Genomic DNA, 27,575 nt, shown 5'->3' with positions numbered 1-27,575 from the left:
GCAGCCCGGAGCCGCGGCTCCCCTCAGCGGCTCTACGCTCTCTGCCCGCGGCGACCCCTTCGCCGCGCGCCGGCGGCCAGACTCCGCCGCCTCCGCAGCTATTGGCTGCGACCGCTCCCCGCAGCCCCGCCCCGCGGCGCGATTGGCTGTTCGACCTCTCGGAGCGGGACTAGGAAGAGGTGGGGGCTCATTCAAGGGATTTTTTTTTCTGCTTTTTTCCCCCCCAAGTACTGCGGCGTTGCCGGTAGCAGTAGTCTTCTGGGTTGGCTACCGGCTCCACCTCTCGAATTCTGGGTCTTGAGCTCAGGCGGATTATTGATTTGCTTCTCACTCAGTGTCCCTCAGCACTCACCCCCTCCCAAATAGCGACCTTTTCGGGGAGCTCTATCTCCGCCTCCTGCTCCGCTGCAGTCTCCGTTTTCCCACTACCACAGACCTCTATCCCTGCTCCTGCATACCTCCCAAATGCCGCTTCAGTCGCAGGGGAGGGATGGCACTGCCGGGGGCCGGGGACACCGCAAGAAACGAAGGACTCGCCGTCTCTGAAAGCTGAGATTTCTGACGAGAATTCATCCCTCCTGGAGTGAGGGCTCGGCTGGGAGACTGGGTAGAGGGGTGGGGTGGGGCGTTTTCATTTCACTGAGACTGCTGGTGCCCTTCAGGGCTGCTCCTGGTCATCTGCCTTTCTCTGCTGTAGGGGGGCACCTTCCTCATGCTGTGAGCTAGAGTAAATGTTGAATGGAGAGCAAGTCCCCACCTCCACCCGCTCCCCAGTCCATTCCTTCCTTCCTCTAAGATCCTTCCTAACGGCTCAGCGTTAACTGGGGCAAACGAGGCTGTGTGGTCTGCCCGTTCAGAAATTTATCTAAAAAGCAACTTACAGTAAATATTTAGGCAGTCTGGGTTGGTAACAGAAGCCCCAAACAAGCAGCCTGAGGGGAGTGAGTGGGACCAAATGGGTGGGATTGGGGGAATAATGTTGAACTGCTACTTTGTTCCAGGCATTGCACTAGGCACTTTCCAGATGTCATATCATGCCTCTCTCTGACAGGTTGTTTTCACTAATCCAATACTACTGTTGAGGAAACCAGGACGCACGGAGATTAATTATTCCTTGCAGTTCCCAAGGTATCATCTTCTATTTTTCTCAGTGTCTTTGCATATGCAGTTCTCTCCAGAGGAAACTTTCCATTCTTCTCTTGGCTAACCTCTATTGTTCCTTAAAGGTTCTATTTAGTCATCACCTCCTCCTCCAGAAGGACGTCCTTTTGACTCTCCTCAACCCACTCCCACAACCACAACCCAACCCACAACCACAAGGTGTGTTGGTGTCATGCCAGTTCTGCCTGGATCCAAAATCCTTATATTTTCTACTTTATCCCCAAAGTAGGAGGCCCAAAGGAAATACTGCCCCTTCCGATATCTTAGGGACAACTCTGTCCCTTTCTTAACCATATCTCACCCTCACACTTTTCTCTGCTAGTCAGTAGGTGACAGATCAAGACAGTTGAGAGAGAGAGAGAGAGGGTGCAAGCACTTCTTGGAGCTTTCTGAGTTCCTTTCTCTCCCTGGTCCCCAACATCTCCTTACTGTACCCACCACTGTTTTCCCTTTCCTCTCTCATTCCCACACACACCCCACAACCTGGAAATAAGCTCCTTGAGAGCAGGGCCAAGTTTTGTTCATTTTTGTACACCCTCATATGTGCATATTTAAAACAGGGTCTCTGTACTATGGACTGAAAAATTATTTGTTGTGGAGGGCTGTCCCTTGCATTATAGGACGTTTAGCAGAATCCCTGGCCTCTCCTCACCAGATGCCAGTAGTACCCTCCCCCTAGCTGTCACAACCAAAAGTGTCTCCAGATATTGCAAAATGTCCCCTGGGGGGCAAAAATCTGCAGTTGAAACCCACTAGTTTAACAGAATTGAATTGATATGAATTTCCAAGAAAGTCCTTGGCTCAAGGACTACATTATTTGATTTTGGAACTTTTTTCAGGGTATAATTTGTTAAACTCTTAAAGATTCATACTGTGCTTTAAAATTCACAACCCACGCCTAGCTCATCACTGCTTCAGTGTGATAAACCTGCCACAGCACAGCCCATTGGGGTTTCTTAATAAAAGAATTAATTATTTTACCTTCTTTCTTCCCAATACCTCTCCTCCTAAGCAGTCAGAGCTCTAGAACTGACTGGCTCAGAAATTCGTATTTTCTTTTGTGAGCCTAGTCAATCAGCAGGATCCCCAACAGTGGTGGCAGACAGGAGTGGCCAGTTTTGTTCCTGTTCCAGCCTATCCCAAGGGCAAAGGGAGCAGAGTGATCTTCAATTGGGAAGTAGGCTTGAGGACAGCTCTCAAGGCCCTACTGGCCTCTATGTAAAGCCAATTGCTGAGCCTAGAGCTCCATCTGGCTTCACTTTCAGAGAAGGGGTATGAAAAATTGGTGCTATGGAGATTGCAAAGAATCAACACGAGGAAAGACCTCAGTCCCAGTGGAATGGGTGATAGTAAACATCGACATCTATCTGCTCAGTATAGGCCCAGGCTTTCAGAGTTTGTCAAAAGGAAGAAGATACCTGGAAACAACTCCTGGAAGATGTAACAAGAAACCAGAGATTAACTGAAAACTTTGAAACTATAGGCCCTGGAATTGGCCCACACTCAAATTCTTTGAGCTTATTTGTCAACAAAGATGTGACAGTCATCAATACTATTGACCACAGAGGCACCTATAAATATACCTGGGAGCTAATTAGTCAGGGGCTGGTCTACAAGTTTTTCCATTTTGCAGAGATGGCTCCAGTGCAGAGCCTACACTACCTACACTACCACTTGCCCCTGTCTCAAAACTCAGGTATTCTGAGGCTGCTGGTAGAGAATTTGAGGTATAGTTATAGTTACAAGGACCAAACATACACTTTTCCACCTGTAAGCACTCCGCTTAAACCACAGTCAGATACTTGATTAAATAGATAGTAACCAGTAAGGAGAAAGCTTAAAAATAAGGTGCAGGAATTCTTAAAACACCTAGTTTTTGAGGATATTGGGCAACCAGGATAATGTAGTAGAAATAGCATAGAACACCCTCCTTACCACAGCAAGGGCACATGTGGGTATAATGAGGCAATGGAGGCTGTAGGGCCCTAGACTGAGACAAGGAATTGTCTGACTTCTTTGTTGCATCTTGCATACAGATGTAGAACTAGTTTAGGTTGTCAACTAAAGAAGATGGCTATCAGAAAGCTACTCAAAAATGGCTCCTCTTTGGGGCCAGCCCGGTGGCACAAGCGGTTAAGTGCGCACGTTCCGCTGCGGCGGCCCGGGGTTCGCCGGTTCGGATCCCGGGTGCGCACTGACGCACCGCTTGTTAAGCCATGCTGTGGCGGCGTCCCATATAAAAGTGGAGGAAGATGGGCATGGATGTTAGCCCAGGGCCAGTCTTCCTCAGCAAAAAAGAGGAGGATTGGCATTGGATGTTAGCTCAGGGCTGGTCCTCCTCATAAAAAAAAAAAAAAAATGGCTACTCTACTGGTAGTTGAGAAGGAACAGGCAGTTGAACTCATTCTCTGGTTACTGATTTAGTCAGGCAAAACCTGACAAATCGCTGCCAGATTCATTTCTGTCTTCTCTTTGGTTGGATGTAGTCAGGTCCTGGGTATCAGGTCTTTTGATCCCAAAACATGGCTTCCTGTGCTCTCCAGCTAAGGGCAGCACACAGAGGGCTTGGGGGACCTAAAACCCGGCTTTAGTTTCTCTTCGTTAAGCCTATACTTCTCTGGCTGGCCCCATGGCTTAGTGGTTAAGTGTGCGCGCTCCGCTACTGACGGCCTGGGTTTGGATCCCGGGCGCGCACCGACGCACCGCTTGTCCGGCCAGGCTGAGGCCGCGTCCCACATACAGCAACTAGAAGGATATGCACCTATGACATACAACTATCTACTGGGGCTTTGGGGGAAAAAAAAGGAGGAGGATTGGCAATAGATGTTAGCTCAGAGCTGGTCTTCCTCAGCAAAAAAAAAAAATGAGGAGGATTAGCATGGATGTTAGCTCAGGGCTGATCTTCCTTACAAAAAAAAAAAAAAAAAAAGGCTATACTTCTCAACTCCCCAGGGCAGTGGTTCTGAGAAAGCAGATTCTTTACACACATAACCGGCGGGTCAGGGGTCAGGGGAAATGTTTATCGGTAGAGTGGACCACCACAGAATAACGAATTCAAGGCTAAGGCCACTCAAACATGCCTTTTAGTAACTACTTCAGCTTTTTACATCCTTGCCCTGAAGCAGGCTCTTCGGCCTCTCGCCCAGAAACCTCTCTCATCTCTGAATTCCTAGTTAACAGAAGCAAGGAATAATCTCAAGACAAGAATCCACTCGAAGAATATTTTATTTATCTTTTGAGATTACATAGTCATTATTGCTGATCTAATCAATCACTTAGACATAAAGATTTCCAAGAGCCTCTCAGAAATGGTGATCCTTAGAGATTTTATTTCCTTTCAGTAAGATGACAGCAAGAACTAGATGATTATATACATATATATGTGTGTGTGTGTGTGTGTGTATGTATGTATATATATAGTTTAGAATTTGTCCACATATAATTTGCTGGTGTTGCCTATTTTCTCTCCATAATTTTCCTTTATTAAAAAAGCTTAATGCAACAATGCATTTTGATTTCTTTTTTAAAACCATGACAAAGTTAATTTTGAGAAAACCACAGGAGCAGCAATTTCAGATCTGTTCAGAGAAAAGACAAGCAGCAAAAAAGCTTTGCAAGAGTATGTGGCCATGGGGAGCCGTGCTCATATGGGAGGGTAGGATGAGGAGGTAGGAGGGCAGAAGGAAGGTAGACCAGATATCTTTTTTTTACTGAGAAAAAGAAAACTATTTCCATTAAGAAGGCAAAAAAGACCTTGAAAACTAGCACAAATTCATTGTAGAGGACATGGTAAGTATCCTCACAGGCCAGGGCCACATACAAAGAGATAATTAGTCTTCTTTCTCATGCTTCCAGATACCTAGGATGCATCTAAGGTGAGAGCTTGAGGGAAGAAGACACATTTGTTCTGATTCCAAGGGTAGAGGAAATAATGACCAAATTCTAACACTAAGGTAGAACCCAAATACTCAGGAGGCCTGGGTCTCCTTCTTCTTAATGGTTGATGACACATGGCCCCCAGAGAGAAAGGAAGAGAGGTCATCTGAAACTCAGAGGCAAATACCTGATTAGGTAGCAACACTGGCAACCTAATCTAGAACCCCAATGTGGCTCCTTTTTTATTTGGAATAGGTCTCTTCACTACAGCAAGGCAGAATGTGCTGTGTCAGGATCAGTACATAGTAAGCTCCATAGAGAGCCAAGCTTTGCTGAGAAGCAGCAGCTTATGATTTTTGCTCAGTTTCAGAAGTAGTTGTAGGCAATAACAGGAAATTTCAAGAAGCAGTGTTTTACAATAAGCCCTCCTTTTCTGAGGCAGTTCCAATCTGGAGGGAGCTTCCAGGGGAACCATCCAGTTAAATGACAAGGAAGTAAAACTATGGGCCCCAGTGGGGCTGGCCCCCACTTCCTGAGCAGAGGTTAACTGGGTTAGAAAGACAGCAAAACAAATGTCTGACAAACACCAGAGGTGCTGAGGAAATAATGGAGACACATTCCTCTTGGAACCAGAAAGTGTTAAAATAGACATAAATATTCAAGGAGAAGAAAGGATTCCTGGGAAAAGAAGGAGACTCCCAGTAAGCACAGGCACAGCTGAGTTCTCAGTGTAGCTTGCCAAAGTCAAAACACTCCTTCCTTCCTAGCCATTTTATAAAGAAGGCAGTGACAGTGATGGTCAAGGCTGGGAATCCAGGCCATGTTAATTTAGTGGCTTCCAAAAGGCCTCACCTGGGGAAGGCCAAAGCTGAGAAAGGCAGCAGCTGCTGAAAATTTATTCCAGAAAACCTCAAGGAACAAGGAATCTGGAATCCCTGGACTAACTCCCGAGCCCGGACAAGAGAAAAATGACCATTGCTGAGGATTCCGAGTCAATGGGGAATGATGCAAAAGATGCACTGGGAATTGTTACCCCATTTCTTTCCTTCCTCAGCCTGTCCTCTGTGGCTCTCATAGCCCTCAGAGCAGTAACCACACTCTGGGCCAAGGTGGCAGGCACAGGATTCTAGATTTTAATAAATAAATAACCTAACATATAGGGTGAGCACGGCGGGCAGCTGATTAGAGAAGCAGCTTGGGTTCTTTCCTGTATAGGAGTGGAGAAAAGACTTGGAGTTCTAGTCCTTAAAACTTCTTCTGGCTTGAGTTACAGGAACTTAATACCTGGAGGGAAAAAGAAATATGAGACTGTGATGTTATCAGCTTATGGGGATGCTGGGACATGAAGAGCCTGCTTAAAGGTGTAACAGGCAGGCAGGGACTTTACTGAGGTGTACAGTGAGGGTAGATAATTGTGATGCTTTTTCACATCAGTGAAAAAGGCCAGTATTTCTTCATAAAGGGGTAAAAATCATTATCAAGAGGATGAAATGGAGAAAGGCACATTCAGGAAGGGAATACTATTTCACGTCTGGAGAAGGTCTCAAAGAGTCCTTTGGGTGTGGCAGCGAGAGGGAGTGGGTTTATTTTTCTGAGTTCATGTAAATGTGGTGATGGCTGCGAAGACCAATTCTACTGCAGGAAGCTCTTCGCTACCCAGGCTTCTGTATTTTCTGGGGGTCCCAAGGCACCTGTAGTAATTAGGCTTGAAGGGCCCATTCTTGTTGAGTCCCAGGTACTTGGCCTGTTCATCTGTCAGCTCTGTCAGGTGGGCATCAAAGGTGGGCAGGTGTAGGCTCGCCACATACTCATCTGGAACAGACCACAGAAGCCCTGGTATAAGCATTCATGCCGCTTGTCTGGCTGTTCTTTCCAGGCTAGGCCTTAAAAAGTTGGAAGACACCTAATTCTTGTAGGTAAATGAAAAATGCTCAACTTTTGCTCATTGGCCCTCAATTTTAAGGAATGGTTGCTTGAGCTTCAAGCCCAGTGCTTTTCTTCCTTACAAGCTGTTTCAGCCTTGAGCCTTTCCTTCTCCCCAGAAAGGTGAGGGAGAAATGAAAGAAGCAATAGGCCTTACAGTCTAAAATAAAGGATGGGAAAGTGGGGGGACTAAAAAATGGGAAGCTTCAACTTTAGTTCTGCCTTGGACTCTATGCTTGGGGTCAATCAGAAAAACCAACACCTGGGGAAATCTGAAAGAAATAACTAATGCTTTGCTTTTAGTACCTTAGTTCATATGGGTTTCTGTTTACATTCTCTTACCTGAATACATATTACTTATTCAGAATTTTATGTTATTTCCTATGTATTTGTTTGGTCTCCCTAACTTCATTATACATCCAGTCAGAATATGGACTGTTCTATTTCTTTTATATCCTTCCAAAGGATATATTAAAGGGAAAATATGTCAACTTTTAACAGTGGTTATGCATCTAGTGCTAAAGCAAAACAAAACCAGAAGCTGATTTATTCCCTGATCTTTGCCTCAGAAGTTTATAAACACTCTGTATCAGTTCGGGTGCTGGAGGCAGGTTCTTTACAAATTTAAGATAGTTTAATGTTTCTCTTATCAGCCAGCCCTGGTGGTCTAGTGATTAAGATTCGCTGCTCTTATTACCATGGCCTGGTTTCATTTCCCAGGCAGGGACCCACACCACCCAACTGTCGGTTGTCGTACTGTGGCTGCTGCGTGTTGCTATGATGCTGAAAGCTATGCCACTGGTATTTCAAATACCAGCAGGGTCACCCATGGTAGACAGGTTTCAGAGGAGATTCCAGACTAAGAAAGACTAGGAAGAAGGACCTGGCCAGTCACTTCTGAAAAAACTGGCCATGAAAACCCTATGGGGGCCAGCCCTGTGGCTTAGCGGTTAAGTGCACATGCTCCGCTACTGGTGGCCCAGGTTCGGATCCAGGCACGCACCGACACACTGCTTGTCAGGCCGTGCTGAGGCGGCGTCCCACATACAGCAACTAGCAGGATGTGCAACTACCACATACAACTATCTACTGGGGCTTTGGGGAGGAAAAAAAAGGGGAAAAAAAAGAGGAGGATCAGCAATAGATGTTAGCTCAGGGCCGGTCTTACTCAGCAAAAAGAGGAGGATTGGCATGGATGTTAGCTCAGGGCTGATCTTCCTCACCAAAAAAAAAAGAAAAGAAAAGAAAAGAAAACTCTATGAATAGCAGCATAACATTGTCTGATATAGCACTGGAAGATGAGAGGATGGCGCAAAAAGACTGGGCAGGGTTCCACTCTGCTGTACACAGGGTCACTAGGAGTCAGAATCTACTCCAAGGGGCTGGCCCCGTGGCTTAGCGGTTAAGTGCTCGAGCTCCGCTACTGGCAGCCCGGGTTCGGATCCCAGGCGCGCACTGACGCACCGCTTCTCCGGCCATGCTGAGGCCGCGTCCCACATACAGCAACTAGAAGGATGTACAGCTATGACATACAGCTATCTACTGGGGCTTTGGGGGAAAAATAAATAAATAAATAAAATTTAAAAAAAAAGAATCTATTCCATGGCACTAATAACAAAATGTTTCCCTTATGCGAAACACCCACATAACTAAACTTTGAAAAGAAGCTAGTCATAGTCTTTCCTTTGGCCTGAAACAATGGGGTCAGAATTAGAAGGTGTAGTATAAAAAATCTTGCCTGGTCAGAGAAAAGTTTGGTAAGGGCTATTTAGCAGCCTAAAGTTAGATGTCACAAGGTAGGAGATGATGCCTCTCTCAGGGGAAGATTTTTTTTTCTCCTTTGAGATTCTTGCATACAAGATGCTTACATCTCTTGATACAAGAGAGAAAATCCTTAAAATTCACAGGCAGGTAAACTAAATCACAACAAATTGTCACAACTAAAGCAACCTATGTGGAAAATGTGATAAATCAACTGGGAATGGAACCTAGGAATATTAGCTACTACTTTACAAGATAAAGATATCTTTTTCTTTCCATAAGCAATATAATGCCCCCAAACTTCATTTAGCCTCTAACTCTGAACTACTTTGGTAAGGATGGGGATGGAAGAATGCATGCTTACCCATTTTCTTGGGCAACAAGTAGACATCCTGCTTATAGCGACCCTCAGGAGCATTGTAAAGCTCTATCAAGGCAAGAGCCTAGAAAAGCAGAGAGATGGATGCTGACATGCCATTCATAGCAATCTACCCCATATCACGTGAAACCCTGATGGTCTAACAACCCTCTCCAGCCCACTGCTTTCCCATTCTGGAGGCCTTACCTGAGTAGTAGCGGTGATTGAAAGCACAAATGTAGGCACTGTGGAGCAGCTTAGATTCAGCAGACGGCCCTAGAGAGCACGAGTTAAGACGCCAATGGGTTAGGACAGTCTCTGGCCTTTGAGGAGTGAGAGAAGAGCTCCACTGCCATTTTCCAAACACTTCCCAACTAACATTGCTGGAAAAGCAGGTGTTCAATTAATAGGAATTAATTGACATTTAAGTGAAAGCATAAAATATTCTGGAAAATTTGATGAAGGTAATAAAATAAAAAGATCTCTGGGATTATGTAAAAAGGAATAGAGATGATAACGTGATACTGAGGCTTATGCCAAGGAAAGGCATATTTCTCTTGAATTTTCTACTTTCTACAGCAGATTATCTTCCTTCTGAGGCATCAGCATTCCTTTGAAAGACTGTCCTAAACAAGGATCTAGTCGAATCCAAGGGCAATGGCTCCAGGTTGTAAAGGGAGATATTTTTGGATTTAGGAAGCTGTGATGACTTCTGTGCTTCTTCCTCAATTTGGTTCCCCTGAATTCAGGGGCAGCCTTTTATTTCTAGTGGATGATTCAGAGAGTACAAGAACTAGAAACTATCTCCAATGCCATCCTTTCCTACTTTGTTTTCTAGGAAGCTTGACTCAACCATAGTAGCCAAAAACAACTGTGGTGCTTGCTTTTGTCACCGGTGTTACTAGATGGGACCTCCCAAGGCAACTAGAAATAAGTCATCAGATTGCTGGCTGACATCAAAGCAATTAATGAATATTTAACAACTTGTCCATCCTCTCCCCGTACACACTCCTTTCTTGTGAAGAAATAATTCAGTCCCTTTACAGATGCCCTAAAGTATTTGATAAGGTGAAGAGAACAGTAAGGATACTTAAACATAAATTTAAGGGCCCCTAGATGAACAGTATATCTTTTACATTTTCATATATTTCTTTAATTAAAAAAAAAAGGAAAGAAAGCTGACTGAAAATCAAAACTCGAGAAAAGTATTATCATCATTCTTTTTATTTTGGTATCTTTTCCTGAAGAAGAGCAAGTGTCAAGGCAAGAACAGGGGGCATCATTATAGCCGTCAGGAATCTAGGGCTAGGGAAGAGAAGTTTTCAAAAAAGGAAAAGTGGCCAAACAATGACATGGAAGGCTAAGTGGAATGAAAGTCAAGAGTAAGTCTGAGCTAGAAGACACCAGGATGGGGAAATATCAATCACGCAATCAGTATACAGCTAGGTACCTACTACACATCTGGCTCAAATCAGGGAAATGGACACTCAAAAACAGGAAACCTATCAGCAAAGACATGACCTTCCTAGAGCTTGCCTAAGATAGTCTTAGTTACAGTCAGGAATATCTACTTTGTGCTTACTGATTAAGCCATCCCACAAATGACATTATCTCTTTGTAAGCATCACTCAAAGTGGCATTGGTTCTATCTGTTAATTCCTTCCACAGTAATAGTCATTATCTGACTCAACCTGTAGAATGACATGGAGAGACAGGATAATTGGTGAAAAGTGGGGAACCAAAATAGTTTCTTAATTGCTGAATGAAAAGACCTTTCACAATTAGATGTAAAATCGACTGGAAAAGTAGTTAAACTTGTGCTTAAGAGGAGTCGAAAGTATAAGAGAAAATGAGGAGGAAGGGATCTGGGTACTGCAGTCTCTCCTGTCAGGGGTAAATCTCTCTTACCAGCCTCAGGTCTTACCTCTGCCAGCAATACTATCCTCTTGCCGTCAGGCCATATTACATGGTCAACTTGAGATCTCACTCGCTCCCAGGTCAGTTCCGGTGTCCGCAGACTCGCCTGGAACACATACAGCAAGCACATCATTAGCCATGCCAAGTCCCACTTTGTGGATGGAAAGATGTTGAAGGCAGCCATTTCAAATAGCAAGTTGAAAGGAGCAATCAACATGCCAGATGGAGAATACCTGTCCTGGGTTGGTTAGGACTGTTCCATTTCGGGGAATTTAATCTTAGGCCCAGCCAGGGAGGGATCACTCGGGTTGTCATTCCACAACATATACTGTACGCCCAATCTCTGCTGAGCACAGTAAAAGGTGCTATGGAAAATACAAAAGAAACCAAAGGCATGGTTTCTGCCTTCAAAAAGCTCATACTTTAGTTGGGGACACAAAACAATACATATGTGAGGGGAAAAAAAGCCTTTAAAATACTTACAAAGCAACATGCAAACAAGTGCAAATTAATACAGTGCAAACTGAATACATAAGTGCTGAAGAGACACAGAAAAAAAGAGGAGCAGAGCTGAGTGACATTAGTTAGAGAAGGCTGAATGTCCTAAACATAGCATGCTGGGGCCCAAGGTTCTGCCTCATGTCCCAATGTCCCAGGTTCCAACTTCTCAACAATGGTGGTTTACCCTAAAGTTATAGAAGCTTTGTGACCTAAGTGCAAATGTGAGGTAGCCTTTAGAGAAATGCTTAATGGTAGAGTAAAGCTCCCAACGGCTCACCCTCCTTCCATTTCTGTATATTGTATATTCCGAGAACAAGAGAAGAAATGTTAAGTTTGTTAACAGCAGCAATCAAATAACAGTCACAGGGTTTAGACTTAAGGCAATAACTTCCTTTTTCCAACAGGCAATGCCTAAAATATAAAGGGAGTCTGTATTCTAAGACTACCCATTGGCTCAAGTTGGTAAAATTGAGAAGTTCTGCCAAATAATAGTTTTCAGACAAAGAGAAACACTTCAGTTACACAATAATCATTCACTGACTACATACTATATTCTAGGCATTGTAGTCAAGAACACTATTATACATAAGACTGTGGACTCCTCTACTAGACCATGAGCTATTTACAGACAAGGAATGTATCTTCTTTTCATTACCAATCTAATGGGAAAGATAAGACATATAATTATATTTCAGTATATTCAGGACTGTATCAATGGTCTAGACCATTTATTAGGCAGACAGGAAATATAAAATTTCTTGAGATGTCAAGTTTCATAAATTGATTCAACCTTTCTAGAGGGCATTTTGGAAGTAGCTAATAAAATTTTATATGTACCTAATTTTTGACCAATCATTTTCACTTTTAGGGCTCCATCCTATAGAAACACTTGCTCAAGTTCAGAAATATAAGTGCCCAAGCATGTTCAATCCAGCGTTATTTGTAACAGCAAAAAAATGTAAATCAACAAGAGAATGGCTAAATAAATCAGAAATATTATGCAACTCTTAAAAAAAAGTAGATCTATATGTGTTAACATGAAAACTATTCATTATTGTTAAGTGAAAAAATCAAGTTGCAGAACAATATACAATAACCTCAATTTTGTAAATTTTTTTTGGACACATTATCTTATTTTATTCTAATACCAGTCTGATCACACATGGTCCAAGAACACTCACATAATAAACCCCAAATAAAAACAGACATTAAAGATTGGTCTTCAAACATTATAGCCAATGATCTCACTGACATAAAACCACAACCACACTTCAGTAGCCACCAAAACATTCAGCAGACCTTCCTTAACTGTGAGCTCTTTGAAGCTAGCAGTTTGAGCACTACTGACTATTTTTTTCAAGCTCTGCATAGCTATAGAGATCTCCTCAGGAGGTGGAGGAACCAGATCCCTTTGGCATAGTGCCAAAATGTAGCTAATCGAGGCTTCAAGTCAGTCACAGCAGTGTTTACCAGCACCACAGCCTTCTCCACAAGCTTACAAACTGGGCCATGGTTCTAGGATGGAAAGTCTGTCACCTTGAACGGCAGGCTTGTAAATTTTTTACTTCTTACTTTAACTATATTTATATTGATTGAATTTTTAAACTAAGAAAGTATTACTTTAAAATTAGAATTTTAAAAAGAAATTTTATAAATAAACACTATAAATAGAACTAAAAAGAATTTAAGCAAACAGACCATTTTGAGAAGTTAAGGATATACAAGGTAAATCCCTTAGCCTTTAGAAATGTCACCACGGAGGGCAATAACCACATAAAGTCAAGAGATACTCCTTAATAACACTGGCATTTTTTTATTGAGATGATGGGACTTTCAAGTATTTCAAATTCTTAGTGTCTCACACTCCTAATCTTCCAGAGGACAAGCAATCTTGGTGACTGAGAGTAAAGAGTGGACACCATGATAACAAGAGACTCTCGTCTTAGGAAATATTCCCCGGGAAAAAAGATATGGTGGAATCAAAGAAAGGACACTTCTTACAAACATCATAAAATGATCAATGCTTAGTAGAGACAGTTTTTACCAGAGCACTGGAATGGCTATGATGCAAGCAAACTGAGGGTCAGATTAAAATGGGGTTTGAAGAGAAACTTGATTAAATTATCTCTAGCACTGTCCAGGCAGCCCCAATAACATATTAAAGTCTATTTGGCAGTTAGACTCCTTGAGAGAAGGGTTTCCTATAGCCAGCACAGTTTTACAGGAATTTCTCTTAAAGACATCCAGTTGTCTTTTCTGTGGATTTATAATCACTAAGCAATCTACCAGGAAAAGGTTCCCTGTGCAGGCCACCTTCCCATAATAGGTGTACACACCACTGTTAATTAGCCAGTTATTATGCTTGCACAAATTGTTATTATTTGATTTTGAACAGTGCACATCAGTTTTTTTTCAGGGAAAACAATTGTGGTTCTAGTTCTGCAAAATACAGAGTCAATAGCAAGTCTCAGGTTGTAATTCTTTGGCTGGCAAAAACTTTTAAAGCATGTATATGCAATGGTTTAACCACATGAATTGTGAAGCTCACAATCATACAGGCCATCTATGTGATGCATATGGGTAAGCAGGTCTGTTTTCAAGAGAAAGGAAACACGTGAAAAAAAGACATGGCCAAAAGGCAGCTAAAGAGCACAATCTCTATCACAGGTACCCCAAGTATTCACAGCATTAATTGTTCTCAGAAAAAAATGCAGCTTTCTAAATGACCAACTCTTTTGAGGAGCTATTCCTTCCTAAAAATGCAGCAGTCAATATCTCAAGGTTAGATAAAACTATAAATTCCTACCAAAAAAAAAAAACAACTTAAATTTTTGATTACTAAAAATCTCTGGATAAACACTTACCGAATCATTCTCCTTCGCAGTTCCACTGTTGACTTATAGTGATTCTCTTCTCTTTATCTCACACTCTGCATCCAATCCATTTAGGAAATCCCATTGGTCCTACCTTCACAATACAGTATAGCACTTCTTATCACCTCCATTGCTTACCCATCTAATACAACCTACCACCTTCTATAGATGGGAATACTGAAAGAGCCTCTTGTTGTCCTTATCACTACTCAAGCTCCAGAAGCGCTTTCTTTATACAACAGCTAAAGTAATCTCTTAAAACATAAGTCAGGGCCGGCCTGGTGGCTTAGAGGTTAAGTGTGCGTGCTCCACTACTGGCGGCCCGGGTTCGGATCCCGGGTGCGCACCGACGCACCACTTGTCCGGCCATGCTGAGGCCGCGTCCCACATACAGCAACTAGAAGGATGTGCAACTATGACATACAACTATCTGCTGGGGCTTTGGGGAAAAAAAAAAAGGAGGAGGATTGGCAACAGATGTTAGCTCAGAGCCGGTCTTCCTCAACAAAAAGAGGAGGATTAGCACGGATGTTAGCTCAGGGCTGATCTTCCTCACAAAAAAAAAAAAAAAGGCAACATAAGTCAGATTTTGTCAGTCATCCACTCAAAACCTTCCAATGGCTTCCCTTGTACTCAGAATAAAATCCAAAGTTCCTTATCACAGCTTACAAAACTACATACCCCACTACCTCCTTGAGCTGCCTCTTATCCTCATCCCCTTGCCCATCCTGTTCTTGCCACAATGGCATCTTTTCTGTTTCCAAAACACATTACACACGTTTCTACCTCAGGGTCTTTTACCTTTTACTTCTCAGCATTCTCTCTGAATAGAATGCTCAGATGGCTTGCTCCTTCAATTCATTCAGGTTTTTGTTCAAATGTTATCTCCTCAAAGACACGTTCCTTGATCACCTTAACTAAAATAGTGTCCTCAGTTTCCTCACCTTGCTGTCTTTCTTCAACACTAAGCACTAACTGACAATAACTGTCTTTGTTTACTGTGTGTCTCCCACACTAGAATATAAGCTCAGGAGAGCAGGCATATTGTTCACTGCTGTTTCTTCAGCCAATTAGTACTTGGCACAGAGCAGAGCAAGTATTCAATACAAATTTGCTGAACAGTGAATGAACATTCTGGTTTCAATGATTAGTCAAGTTTGCTATTTCCTTAAATTTCATTTTACATGCCCTGTGACACTATCACCAAAGGTTGAGTAATTTAACTTTTCTAAAGCCCTTCTGAGCATCTCCCTTTCTGGACCAGTTAGTGTAGTTATATACCTTCTACCAAGAAGAGCACAAAGAGAATTGAGAGATAGCCCTTGGCTAGTACCAGTGGCAGATACTGGGGGTATTTAGCAATACCTGCAAAACTAGGTCTAGTCTCAACACAGCAGCCAGGGTGATCCTTTCAAATTAAAAGTTATCCTTTTAAAACAGAAGTTAGATTGTTATAAATCCTACAACGGCTCCCTATTTCTCTCAGAACATAATCAGGAGTTCTTACAATGGCCTATGAGGCTGTATAAGATCTGGCCCATTACCTCTCTGACCTCATCTTCCACTCTTCCCTGCCCAATGCTCCTTCTGCTCCAACCACACTGGCCTCACTGCTGATCATCAAACAGACTAGGCACACCCCTGGCTTAGAGCACTTGCTCCGGCTGTTCTCTCATCTTGAAACGCTCTTTACCTAAAAATCCACATGGCTAATTCCTTCAGGTCTGCTCAAACATCACTATCCTCATGAGCCTTATACCTTGATCCCTCTATTTAAAATTACAACCTAGCACTCTTGATTCTCCTTACCATGCTCTTTTTCTTTTTTCCATGGTGCTTTTGCCTTCTAACATACTATAAATTTTTCTTATTATGTTTATTGTCTTTCTTCTCACTAAAGTGTAAGCTCCACAAGGGCAGGAATCTTTGCCTGTTTTATGCACTGACTCCAAGCATCTAGAACAGCAGCTGGCATATAACAATCACACAATAAAAATTTGTGATTGAAGGTAATGACTCTCCTGGCTTTTATCCTGAGAGATTACTTATGTCTGGGCTGCCTTTGCAGGAGAGATTACCATCATAATTTGAAGTTAATCTAGAAATTATGAGGCGGTAATAGTACAATATACAGGAAAACAAAACAAAAACTGAACTAGAAGTAAAAAAACCTAGATTTTGTGCTCCTATTTCACTTTTGAATCAATGGATATGACTGAACAATGTACTTGACTTCTTAGTTTCCCAACTGAAAATCAGGAATAAGAATAATGCCTCATGGGATGATCAAGAGGATAAAATGAGATAAAGTAAAAATATAAAAATTACATGATCGCATTTGGAATTACTTTTATTTTAGAGTTTCTTGAGGGTTTAGAAGGGAAAATTCCTTCCCCCTTCCCTTACTCAGAAATTTCTCTTTAGGGCTCAGAGCATGACTACTTCCCTTTAAGCTTTTCCCATGTGGCGGCTCTATAAGCAGATTAATCTAGAAAAGGACAATCGTGTGCTAGACAGTTTAAGAAATATTAATATCTTTGACCATTCAGTAAAAGGGCAGTATGGCACATAAGTGAAACTTAACCAAAAAAAAAAAAAAAAGAACCAACTAAACTATTCATTATAAGCAAAGACAGAACGATGGAGCCATGCCACTCAGAAACCTCAAGGGTAGAAATAGGCTTTGGTAGGTTGTTTTCCCAGCCACTTTTAATAACAGAAGAATAGAGTATGGAGTTAAAAAGAGAAACCATTTAAAATAGATGTTATCCAACAGGCTCTCAGAACATCAATTGATCCTTACCTGACAACGCTGAAGCTCAATCAGAGCAGCCCTCAGGGGAGATGAAAGCATGCTTTGCTTGAGCCATTTACCCAGAGAGAAATACAGATGTGCCATAAAAATTTAAAACCAGAATGAAAGTCAGACTGAGAGTTACTTTGGTAAGTCTGAAAAGAAATAAATAACACTTCTATTAACTATCACTTGGGCAACTCAGTAGGACCAAGTGTTGTGTTGGATTGGAAAATTTTAGGGTGAATATAATCAAATTAGAAAACCAAAGTGATAGATTTTCCAGATTTGAGGAACACATACTATTGAATTAATTGTGACACCTATACCTCAATTACTATAGTTTGGAAAATATGTTAAGGGGAGATCCAGCCCAATGAAAGAGGGAGAGAAAAGAGAAACCACTGTACTTGACAGTCACAGACAATCTTAAGCAATGTTCTCAACATAGCCCAGATTTCTCTCCCTTGACTTGTTTCCTGGACCAACCTACTTCTCTCACGTTTATGGTAAAATCAAACATCCCCAAAATACTGACTACCATACTGACTCACATTTATTGTATGCTTTTTGTAGTTTTGAGTTTACCCAGCTCTCAATCCTAAATAGCAAGATAAAATGGCTTATAGTATAAGTAGGTATCAAGCTTTGGCAGAAGAAAACAGTCATTTGAAACGATTAAGTTTAGATGAAGAAGCTTCACAGAATCCACAAGCACAGGCCATAAGGCTAGTAAGTGAACAGACTGTGGACAGCTCTGCCAGGAGAGTCATGTTTACGACGGCTGGTGACCCTGCTCTTTCCTCTTCCAGTTTGTTTCTTGGGAAGGAGAGGAAAAAAAGCCCCCATGATGAATCACTTGATCTTACCACGTCAATCTCCGTGTTGGAATGTCCCATATTACAAACGATGCAGCTATTCTTCATGCGATCCAAGTGCTCTCTGGTTACCACATTCTTGTTACCTTAAAAACAGAAGAGATATCCACATGAAAAGGAATGAAGTTGGACCCCTACCTCACTCCATATAAAAATTTAACTTGAAATGGATCAAAGACCTAAATGTAAGAGCTAAAACTATAAAAATCTTAGAAGAACATAGGAATAAATCTTTGTGACCTTGGGTTAGGCAATGGCTTCTTAGATATAATACCTAAAGCACAAGAAACCAAAGAAAAAATAAACTGGACTATATGAAAATTAAAAACTTTCATGCTGCAAATGATATCCTCAAGAAAGTGAAAAGACAACTCACAGAATGAGACAAAATATTTGCAAATCATTGATAAGGGACTTGTATGCAAAATTTATAAAGAACTCTTACAACTCAATAATAAAATGACAAATAACCCAATTTAAAAATGAGTAAAGGATCTGAATAGACATTTCTCAAAAGAAGATATACTAAAGAAGATGTGCCAACATGCACATGAAAAGACGCTCAACATCATTAGTCATTTGGGAAATGCAAATCAAAATCACAATGAGATACTACTTCATACCTACTAGGACGGCTATAATCAAAAAGACAATAACAAGTGTTACCAAGGATGTTGAGAAATTGTAATTCTCATGCATTTTTGGCAGGATTGTAAAATGATGCAGTCACTCTGGAAAAGTTTGGCAATTCCTCGAAATGTTAAAAGGAGAGTTACCATATAATCCAGCAATTCCACTTCTAGGTATATACCCAAGAGAACTGAAAAGATGTTCACAGAAAAACTTGTACACAATGTTCATAGCAGCATTATTCATAATAGCCAAAAAGTGAAAACAACTCAAGTGTCCATCACCTGATGAATGGATAAATAAAATGTGGTATAACCTTAATATGGAATATTATTCAGCAATAAAGAGGAATGAAATATTGATACATGCTACAACATGTATGAACCTTGAAAACACTATGCTAAGCAAAAAAAAAGCAAAAGACCACAAGTATGATTCTGTTTACATGAAATGTCTGGAACAGGCAAGCCGATAGAGAAATTAATGGTTGCCTAGGGCTGGGGAAAGGTGGAGAGTGGAATGAGAAGTGACTGCTAACGGTATGGGGTTTCTTTTTGGATGATGAAAATGTTCTAAAATTAGATAAGGGGATGTTGCACAACTTTACTTAAACCACTGAACTGTATACTTTAAAAGCGTGAATTTGGGGCCGGCCCGTGGCTTAGCGGCTAAGCGCGCGCTCCGCTACTGGTGGCCCAGCTCTGGATCCCAGGCACGCACCGACGCATTGCTTCTCCGGCCATGCTGAGGTGGTGTCCCACATACAGTGACTAGAATGTGCAACTGTGACATACAACTATCTACTGGGGCTTTGAGGAAAAAAAAAGGAGAGGACCGGAGATAGATGTTAGCTCAGAGCTGGTCTTCCTCAGCAAAAAGAGGAGGATTGGCATGGATGTTAGCTCAGGGCTGATCTTCCTCACAAAAAAAAAATAATAATAAAAAATAAATAAATAAAAGGGTGAATTTTATGGTATATGAATTATATCTCAATTTAAAGAATTAGATTGTGGTGATGGGTGTATGACCCTGTGAATTTGCTAGAAAACACTGAATGTACACTTAAAACGGGTAAAAAAAATAGCTTTTTAAAATAGCGTATACAAAACGTGAAGCAAGAACAGTTTCTTTTTTTTTTTTTTAAAGATTTTATTTATTTATTTTTCCCCCAAAGCCCCAGTAGATAGTTGTCTGTCATAGCTGCACATCCTTCTAGTTGCTGTACGTGGGACGCGGCCTCAGCATGGCCGGAGAGGCGGTGCGTCGGTGCGCGCCTGGGATCCGAACCCGGGCCGCCAGTAGCGGAGCGCGCGCACTTAACCGCTAAGCCACAGGGCCGGCCCAAGAACAGTTTCTTATGGTCTCTTTTCTCTATCCCCAGCTTTCCCTGAGGCCACAAATATATTTTTATTCTTAAATATTCTGATTTTCTTCCTCTAAAACAGAATTATAAAAGAAAACCAGGGCGGGCCCGTGGCTTAGCGGTTAGGTACGTGAGCTCCACTGCTGGTGGCTGGGGTTCGGATCCCGGGCGCACACCGACGCACCGCTTTTCCGGCCATGCTGAGGCCACGTCCCACATACAGCAACTAGAAGGTTGTGCAGCTATGACATACAGCTATCTACTGGGGCTTTGGGGGGAAAAATAAATAAATAAAATCTTTAAAAAAAAAAAAGAAAACCAATATTGCAGTGGTTTATGAGTCTACCATATAGACAAAATAAACATCTCAGTCCAAGGAAACTAGCCATATCTGCATATTCCTCTCTAAAACTCAAAATCTACCTCTTTGGGAATTAACACAATTACCTTTCCCACTTTCTCTAACCATGAAGAATTTTGCTCTAGCTTTGCAATAATTATAAGGACTAGAGGGAAATATTCATCACTTTTGGAGGTAAAATAAAAAATCAAATGTACAAATTTAAGATCTGACTTTCCAAATAAAACTCATCTCTAGGGGCCGGCCCAGTGGTATAGTGGTTAAATTCGCACACTCCACTTCAGTCGCCTGGGGTTCGCAGGTTCAGATCCTGGGCGCAGACCTACACACCGCTTATCAAGCCATGCTGTGGCAGGCATCCCACATACAAAGTGGAGGAAGATGCGAACAGATCTTAGCCCAGGGCCAAGCTTCCTCAGCAAAACGAGGAGGACTGGCAACAGATGTTAGCTCAGGGCTAATCTTCCTCACCAAAAAAAACCAAACTCATCTCTAGCCATCTCCTAGGCAGCTGAGGATATATGGAGATAAAGAACAGTTAAAAGGGATGGAGAGAAACTTTCCTCTGGATGACCTAATGGTATACTTTTGGTCAGAGCTCTAAAGAGACAGGAAGAATGTGAAAGACTGACTGGTTTTATGGGCTACCATCTCTGACTTTTAGAGTTTGTTTTTTTTGTTTGTTTTTTTTTGTTTTTTAATTTTTTTGTGTGTGTGAGGAAGATTAGCCCTGAGCTAACATCTGCCAATCCTCCTCTTTTTGTTGAGGAAGACCGGCCCTGGGCTAACATCCATGCCCATCTTCCTCCACTTTATATGGGACGCCGCCACAGCATGGCCAGCCAAGCAGTGCTTGGGTGCACGCCTGGGATCTGAACCGGCGAACCCTGGGCCGCCGCAGCAGAGTGCACACACCCAACCACTTGCGCCACTGGGCAGGCCCCTAGAGTCTGGTTTTGTTTAGAACATTTCCAGTCATTTTTCACTTGTTCTATGAAAGCGTTTCCAAGTACCACCCCATTTTATACATCATAATCATACCTGTACAGGTAATTACAATATCCACTTGTCGGATGACCTCATTTAATTTCACCAGTCGAAATCCATCCATACTGTAGAAATAAAGCATGATCAATTAACCTAAATAGGCAGCTGGGGAGCCTTTTGCCACAGAACCTCAAAAGCTATTACCAAGGTCCTTTAGTACCTACGTTGTCACTTCTTGATATAGCTGGACTATTCTTAGCAGTGAAAAATTCAAACCATTCCCTTAGTTCATACAGGACAGAAATAAAAGGTTCTTTTGCATCACTGGAACCTAATTCTTCCTGATAATAGTGAGCCAGGGTTAACCATGAGATTCCGTAATCAAGTTTTTAGAAAGTGCCATTTTATCACTGAAACTGCTCTCCCCAAGATCATCAATGATCTCCTGAATGTAAAAAAAAAAAAATTTTTTTTCTTAGACTCTTATATTACTTGATTTCCACTGCTACATTAAACATTATTTACCTTCTTAAAGCTCTATACTCCTTGGAGTCCATGATACTGTTTTCTCCTGCCTTTCCTACTTTTCTGATTGCTCCTTCTTGATCTCAGTCAATCTTTAAATGTTGGTACTCTGTAGGGTACTCTTTTCTCTATTCTTTCAGCACTTATCCATACCCTTCTCTTGGCTGCAAATGACCCTTATAGGTGGCTGATTTGCACATCTATATCTTTAGTTTAGCTATCTCCAAAACTTCAGAACCATGGATCAAATTATCCACTGGATAGCTCCTCCTAGATGTCCCACAAGGATCTCAAACTTATTGTGTTTGGAAATAAACTCATTATCTTTTACACCCCCCAATCCTATCTATTTCTTCTTCTATATTTTCCATCTGGATCAATAGCACTACTGTTTACCCAACTGTACGAGCAAAATAAACTAGTATGTCCTAGTCTACCGCCTCTCCCTAACTGAAGCTGTCACCAAATCTGGTTGATTCTTTTTCCTTAATTTCTTAAAATCTCTTGAATCTATCCCTTCCTCTCCATACATGCTGGCCTTGCTTATGTTCAGGTCTTACTATTTCTTGCCTAGATTACTAGAGTATCCCCTGGCCCAATTTCATTGCTTTTAGGTTTACATCTCTCTAATTCATTTTGCAGAGTGATTTCCCTAAATGCAATCTGGATCATGTCACTTCCTTGCTTAAAATACTTCAGTGAGATTGCCTGATCTCAGGATAAGACCCAAATACTTATACTGGTATATGATTACACTGACATATGATTCCTACCTCAAATATTACCACTCTCCCAAATTTATCCTATTGGCCAGCTACATTAAAATACTCCAGCTTCTTAAATATGCTGTGCTCTCTCCTTCCTCAGTTACTATGCACATGTTGTTCCCTGTACCTGGAATTTACTTCCAAACTAAGAAATCACTTACACAAGTTTCAAGACTCAGCTTTGCTGACACCTCTTTGTACTCTGCCCTCTTGCTCTTTAGTTAGATATTTCTCCTATGCGCTCCTGCAGAAGCATGTGCTGTTTATCTCCATCACAGCACTTATTATACTCCGCAGTGGTTATTTGTCTGAGTGCTTCTAAAAGCAGGGAAAACTTGTCTCATTCATCTGTTCATCGTATTCATCCTTAGCACAGAGCACAGTACCAAGTATATAGTCAGTGATTAGTTCATGTCTATAAGATAATTTGAATCAGTACCTCAGTCAGTAATAAAACATGTTCAGGTTTCTCTAACGAACCCAAAAAGTACTAGAATGGTGATAATTCTCCTCGTGTGCCAACAACTCTGCTGGCGAAATCTGTGGGTTTATGGCTAAGATGTGTAAGGAGTGGTAGGATAAGGACAATGGTTATGGTAAAATCTTGATGCCATGCTTCATTCTATCCTGGGTACCTTCCTCTGGAGGGTTAACAGTAAAGACTGAGTAGGTTATCCAGGCTACAGACACTGGGACTCTGCAGTAGTTTTCACAGACAGTGGTATTTCCATCCTGCTGAGGATGGCAAGAGACAATTTTAATAACAGCTACCATTTAGTGAGCATTTATTATGTGACAGCAGCTCTGTACTTTATATAATTACACATTATATAATGTACAATCATATACAATAATTATATAATTATTTTACTGAACTTTTACAACTCTTCGAGATAGGTAAGATTACCCACATTTTACAGATGGGAAAGGAATTATTCTTTTTTTTTAACTTTCAATTTTGGAATCATTTCAAACTTAAGAATTACAAGAATAGTACAAACAGGGCCGGCCCTGTGGCTTAGCGGTTAAGTGCGTGCTCTCTGATGCTGGCGGCCCGGGTTTGGATCCCGGGCGCACACCGACGCACCGCTTCTCCGGCCACGCTGAGGCCGCGTCCCACATACGGCAACTAGAAAGCTGTGCAACTATGACATACAACTACCTACTGGGGCTTTGGGGCGAAAATAAATAAATAAATCTTTAAAAAAAAAAAAGAATAGTACAAACAACTCCTATATACCCTTCACTCAGAGTTAGCAGATTTTACCCTTAATTTGGATTTCTCTGATGTTTCCTTCTGATTAGATTTAGGTTACACATTTTGGGAAGGAATATCACAGAAGTGCTCTTTTCAGGGCACCACATCAGAAAGGATCTGGTGCCAGTCTGTTTCTTTCTTGATCACTGTGTTCAAAGGGAGAAGAATTACATATGGAAAAGGTAACGGGCTGCTTGTTCTCTGGTTCCAGGCATCCCTTGTTACTATTTCCACAGGAATCCTAAATTTTAGCTTCTCTGATAGTCTCTGCTCTTTCAGAGTAGAGCTCCTTGATCTTTGAAAGGCAAGCGCTTACAGTTAATGGCAGCCTTGCTCAGGATCTCAGCTCCTCTAAGATAAAATGTGACATTAACCAGGCCATTCTTCGGAGTCAGGTACAAGATCACAGTTAGATGACAGAGTAGAGGAAAAAGCAAGTCTCCTTTTGCATGCTTACCAGGCTTGAAGAGCACAGATGGGGTCAATCTCAGTTACATACACAATGGAGCCCATGGCTTTTAAGGCAGCACAGCACCCCTTCCCTACCTGAAGAGGGGAGAAAGTACACACAGTAAGGAAAGTCAATGAGAAAACAGTTTTCAAAGCCTCTGGTGAAGTGTACCCTGCTTTCTGCTCCCAAAAAGAATTTCACTGAATAGATTTATGCTTGGGGAAAAACAAGTAAATGAATGCAGTTCATAAACAAACTCCTAGTCCCTGCTTACCATATGCATGTGCATAAGAACACCCACACTCACGATTTATAATCAAAACACAAGCTAAAAGAACATCACAAATAGTGCACTGGAACAGTCAGAAAATCAACTTAAGAAAAAATGGCAAAAATGCAAAGGGAAAAAGAAAGATTGTACTTTAGCCAGAGGGCCTCTAAAGTTGGTTAAACCTTACCTCTCCATAGCCACAAACCACCACCTGCTTTCCACCAAACATCATGTCTGTTGTCCTTTTAAGTCTAGGGAGAAAAAAACATTAAATCAGAAAAATCTTCTCTTGTTTCTCACTTGAGATTAGATTCGGCCCTTTTGTTTTCATGTTTTTGTTTTTCCATTTTGAAAGAAAGCCTGGTTTCTATTCCAGAGAAACTATTTAACGACTAGAAAGAAGAATTCAATAAAATATGTATTTTCTCACTCTATGCTATCCAATCAATTCCATCTATATTGAGGTTTTTTTGTTTTCTTTGTTTCTTTCCCCTTGTCTTGGGAATGATGCATAAGGGAAGAAGCTATAGACTACAAAGTAACTTTTAAATATAAAAGCAATTATATAACATTTGGAATATATGATATTTGGAAATAAAAGATACAAAGAAGAAAATAAAAATTTTTATTTAGGAGGTGACAAAACTCTGGCTTAATGAAAATATTCTAGCTTATTGAATTAGACAAACATAAAATATAACACTGATAAATAAGTACTATATTTAGTATCAGAATGGCCAACAGGTCCCACATGAATTCAAAAGGGGAAGGTAATGGGCAATAAGGTGGAGAAGAGCTTTGAAACACGTCAACACCGACTACACGAGATAGTGAGTTTTCTGGGGCTGACTTCTTCTCAGACATGTTCTACTTCTTTGTCTTTGATTCTCTATGAAGCTGGAATAATGGTCCTTACTGTTTTCAGGGTCTCTTGGAAGAACTTGTAGGAGCAGTTTCTAGCTTCTCTTTAGGTTCAGTCAGTCTCCCTTCTCTAGGAATCCCTGGCTGTGCAGAAGAAAGTTTTCAACTAAAACCAGCCTATTCTGAGATAGACAGTTCCTATAAATATTTGTGGATCTTTCTACTCACCAGCTATCTGTTAACCTCTCCTGTTGAAAAGAGTTTATAAATGCCCCGAAGGCAAAGTAGGAATCCTGTGTTTTTAATGATTTGACAACTCTACTCAATAGGAACTGGTATAACTCCATGAATCCTAATGAAACTCAATAAATATCAATTAAGTGCAGAGGCAATTTCTTATTGAGCGAAGAGAGTAAATCTGGCTGAGCTGCCACCATACTCAAAAGTCATGGCTTAGGAGAATGGTCCTGGAATGGCTAGCACAGCAAGGAAAATCAGTAGATCATATTTCCGAGCCTTCTTTGCTTTGACTACCCTCAAGCCTTTCTGCCTCTCTTCCCAAAGGAAGATGATTCTCTCTGTGTGACTACAAATGATTGTGTGGTGGAAAGGAAACTTCATCAACACTGCTACTCTGCAAATGATAGGCTGACTGACCTGGATGGATTCCAGTTAGGTAGTGATTTCCTTGTGATCTTAGAGACCCAGATCTGCCTCAGGGTTTGAGGAAAAAGGACAGAAAAGACCTCAGTCAAGAAGGGACTTTTTAGGGGGATCGGGGTAAACTGTCTGGTGGTGTATAAAAGTTACACCCAGTCTCTGATTTCTCTCTAATTCTTCTAGCCCCAGGACCCTCTAGAAGAGTTCCTAAAATATGATTTATTTTATGATCTGAAAATCGTATCTGGGATATCCTTATTCTTCCTACCAAGTGGAATCTCAGTCTCCAGAAGGCTGCACTTGCACTGCTTTTTGGCACTGCAGTCCAATTACAGAAGTATTCTCTAGGAGCCAGTGGGGCCATTCCCTCATTGCTTATGGCGTAGTGTATAACCAGCTCAGAACTACAGAAGCTCAATCCCTAATACCTTCCTCATATGGACTCTCTATTGGCCTGAATGTCCTCTCCTTTCCATTGTAGCCTTCCCTGGACCATACTTTGCCTCTTCTTTAACTTCTCCTGCTCTCAACTTCTCTGAGAGGAACAACTGCCCATGATCCAGTTGGAAAGTTTTTTACCATCTGAAGGTGCCAATGAGCTCTTACTACTTAGCAGGTTTCTGGCGGATAGTTGATGTTTTTCTATTTTTTCATTAATCTTAACTCCGTTCCACTGCTTCCCTCTTACTCTCACTTTCATACACTTCTGACATTAAAGAATCTTTCTTACCCATAGGGTATACACTGCTTAGGAGGAACTCTGTCCATTTTTATGAACTAGTATAGGTAGCTTTATGCATCTTTTACTGAATCTAGTATAGACAGATTTTAAGCTCATACATTTGGGACTTGAAAAATCTAAAAGATAGTTGTAGATGAGCAAATATTTTAATGAGTATATACCCAGATTATTAATTTTATCAGACACAAGGCTATTCACCACAATAATATTTATATATGGACAGAACTAGGGACAGTCTATAAACAGACTGATGGCTTGAGAATTCACTCAAATGTCCAAACTATTTGATAATACTATTGACTCTATAGGAGTAATAATTAATAATTGTTCAAATTTGCATTGAACATTCCCCCCTGAAAAAGACTTCAAAGCAAAAAGCTTCCTCTAAGATCTAACTCAATCTTAGAATTTACTGTACAGGGTTCTAGAAAGAACAGCAAGGGAACTAACATTGAATACCAGGATTCATACCTTATCTCATATAATCCTCACAATAACTCTGTGAGGTAGGTCTTACTGTCACCATTTTACAGATGAGGAAATAGACACAGATAGGTTAAATAACTAGTCCAAGGCCTTATAATTAATAAATGATAAAGCCAATAGTCAAACCAAGGTCTTTCTGGCTCCAACGCCGGTGGTGTCGCAAACTGCCTG

General features: G+C 41.3%; 1 protein-coding gene and 1 pseudogene across 5 annotated transcripts in view; both read right to left on the bottom strand.

Moving 5' to 3' along the window:
- Nucleotides 1-4,368: 4,368 nt before the first annotated feature.
- AHCYL2 (adenosylhomocysteinase like 2) overlaps nucleotides 4,369-27,575 on the bottom strand; it is a 170,721-nt gene continuing 147,514 nt past the window's right edge. For all 5 annotated transcript variants that reach the window (XM_004418695.3, XM_014784916.2, XM_014784929.2 and 2 more), the window contains exons 9-17: nucleotides 24,843-24,906; nucleotides 24,391-24,479; nucleotides 21,438-21,508; nucleotides 18,034-18,128; nucleotides 11,004-11,102; nucleotides 9,287-9,355; nucleotides 9,086-9,164; nucleotides 6,729-6,849; nucleotides 4,369-6,321 (exon numbers count right to left, since the gene is read on the bottom strand). In XM_004418695.3, coding sequence (XP_004418752.2) covers nucleotides 6,315-6,321; nucleotides 6,729-6,849; nucleotides 9,086-9,164; nucleotides 9,287-9,355; nucleotides 11,004-11,102; nucleotides 18,034-18,128; nucleotides 21,438-21,508; nucleotides 24,391-24,479; nucleotides 24,843-24,906 — 694 coding nt within the window. In that variant the 3' untranslated portion in view covers nucleotides 4,369-6,314. The remainder of the gene's footprint in view (nucleotides 6,322-6,728; nucleotides 6,850-9,085; nucleotides 9,165-9,286; nucleotides 9,356-11,003; nucleotides 11,103-18,033; nucleotides 18,129-21,437; nucleotides 21,509-24,390; nucleotides 24,480-24,842; nucleotides 24,907-27,575) is intronic.
- LOC147918269 (ATP synthase F(0) complex subunit g, mitochondrial-like) lies at nucleotides 11,121-17,937 on the bottom strand (annotated as a pseudogene).

This window comes from Ceratotherium simum, chromosome 1, assembly GCF_057802395.1.
Source record: "Ceratotherium simum simum isolate JZ-2026a chromosome 1, ASM5780239v1, whole genome shotgun sequence".
Classification (NCBI taxonomy): Eukaryota; Metazoa; Chordata; class Mammalia; order Perissodactyla; family Rhinocerotidae; genus Ceratotherium; species Ceratotherium simum.
The sequence above is the reverse complement of the archived record's forward strand: the minus strand, read 5'-3'. Positions and strand labels throughout refer to the sequence as shown.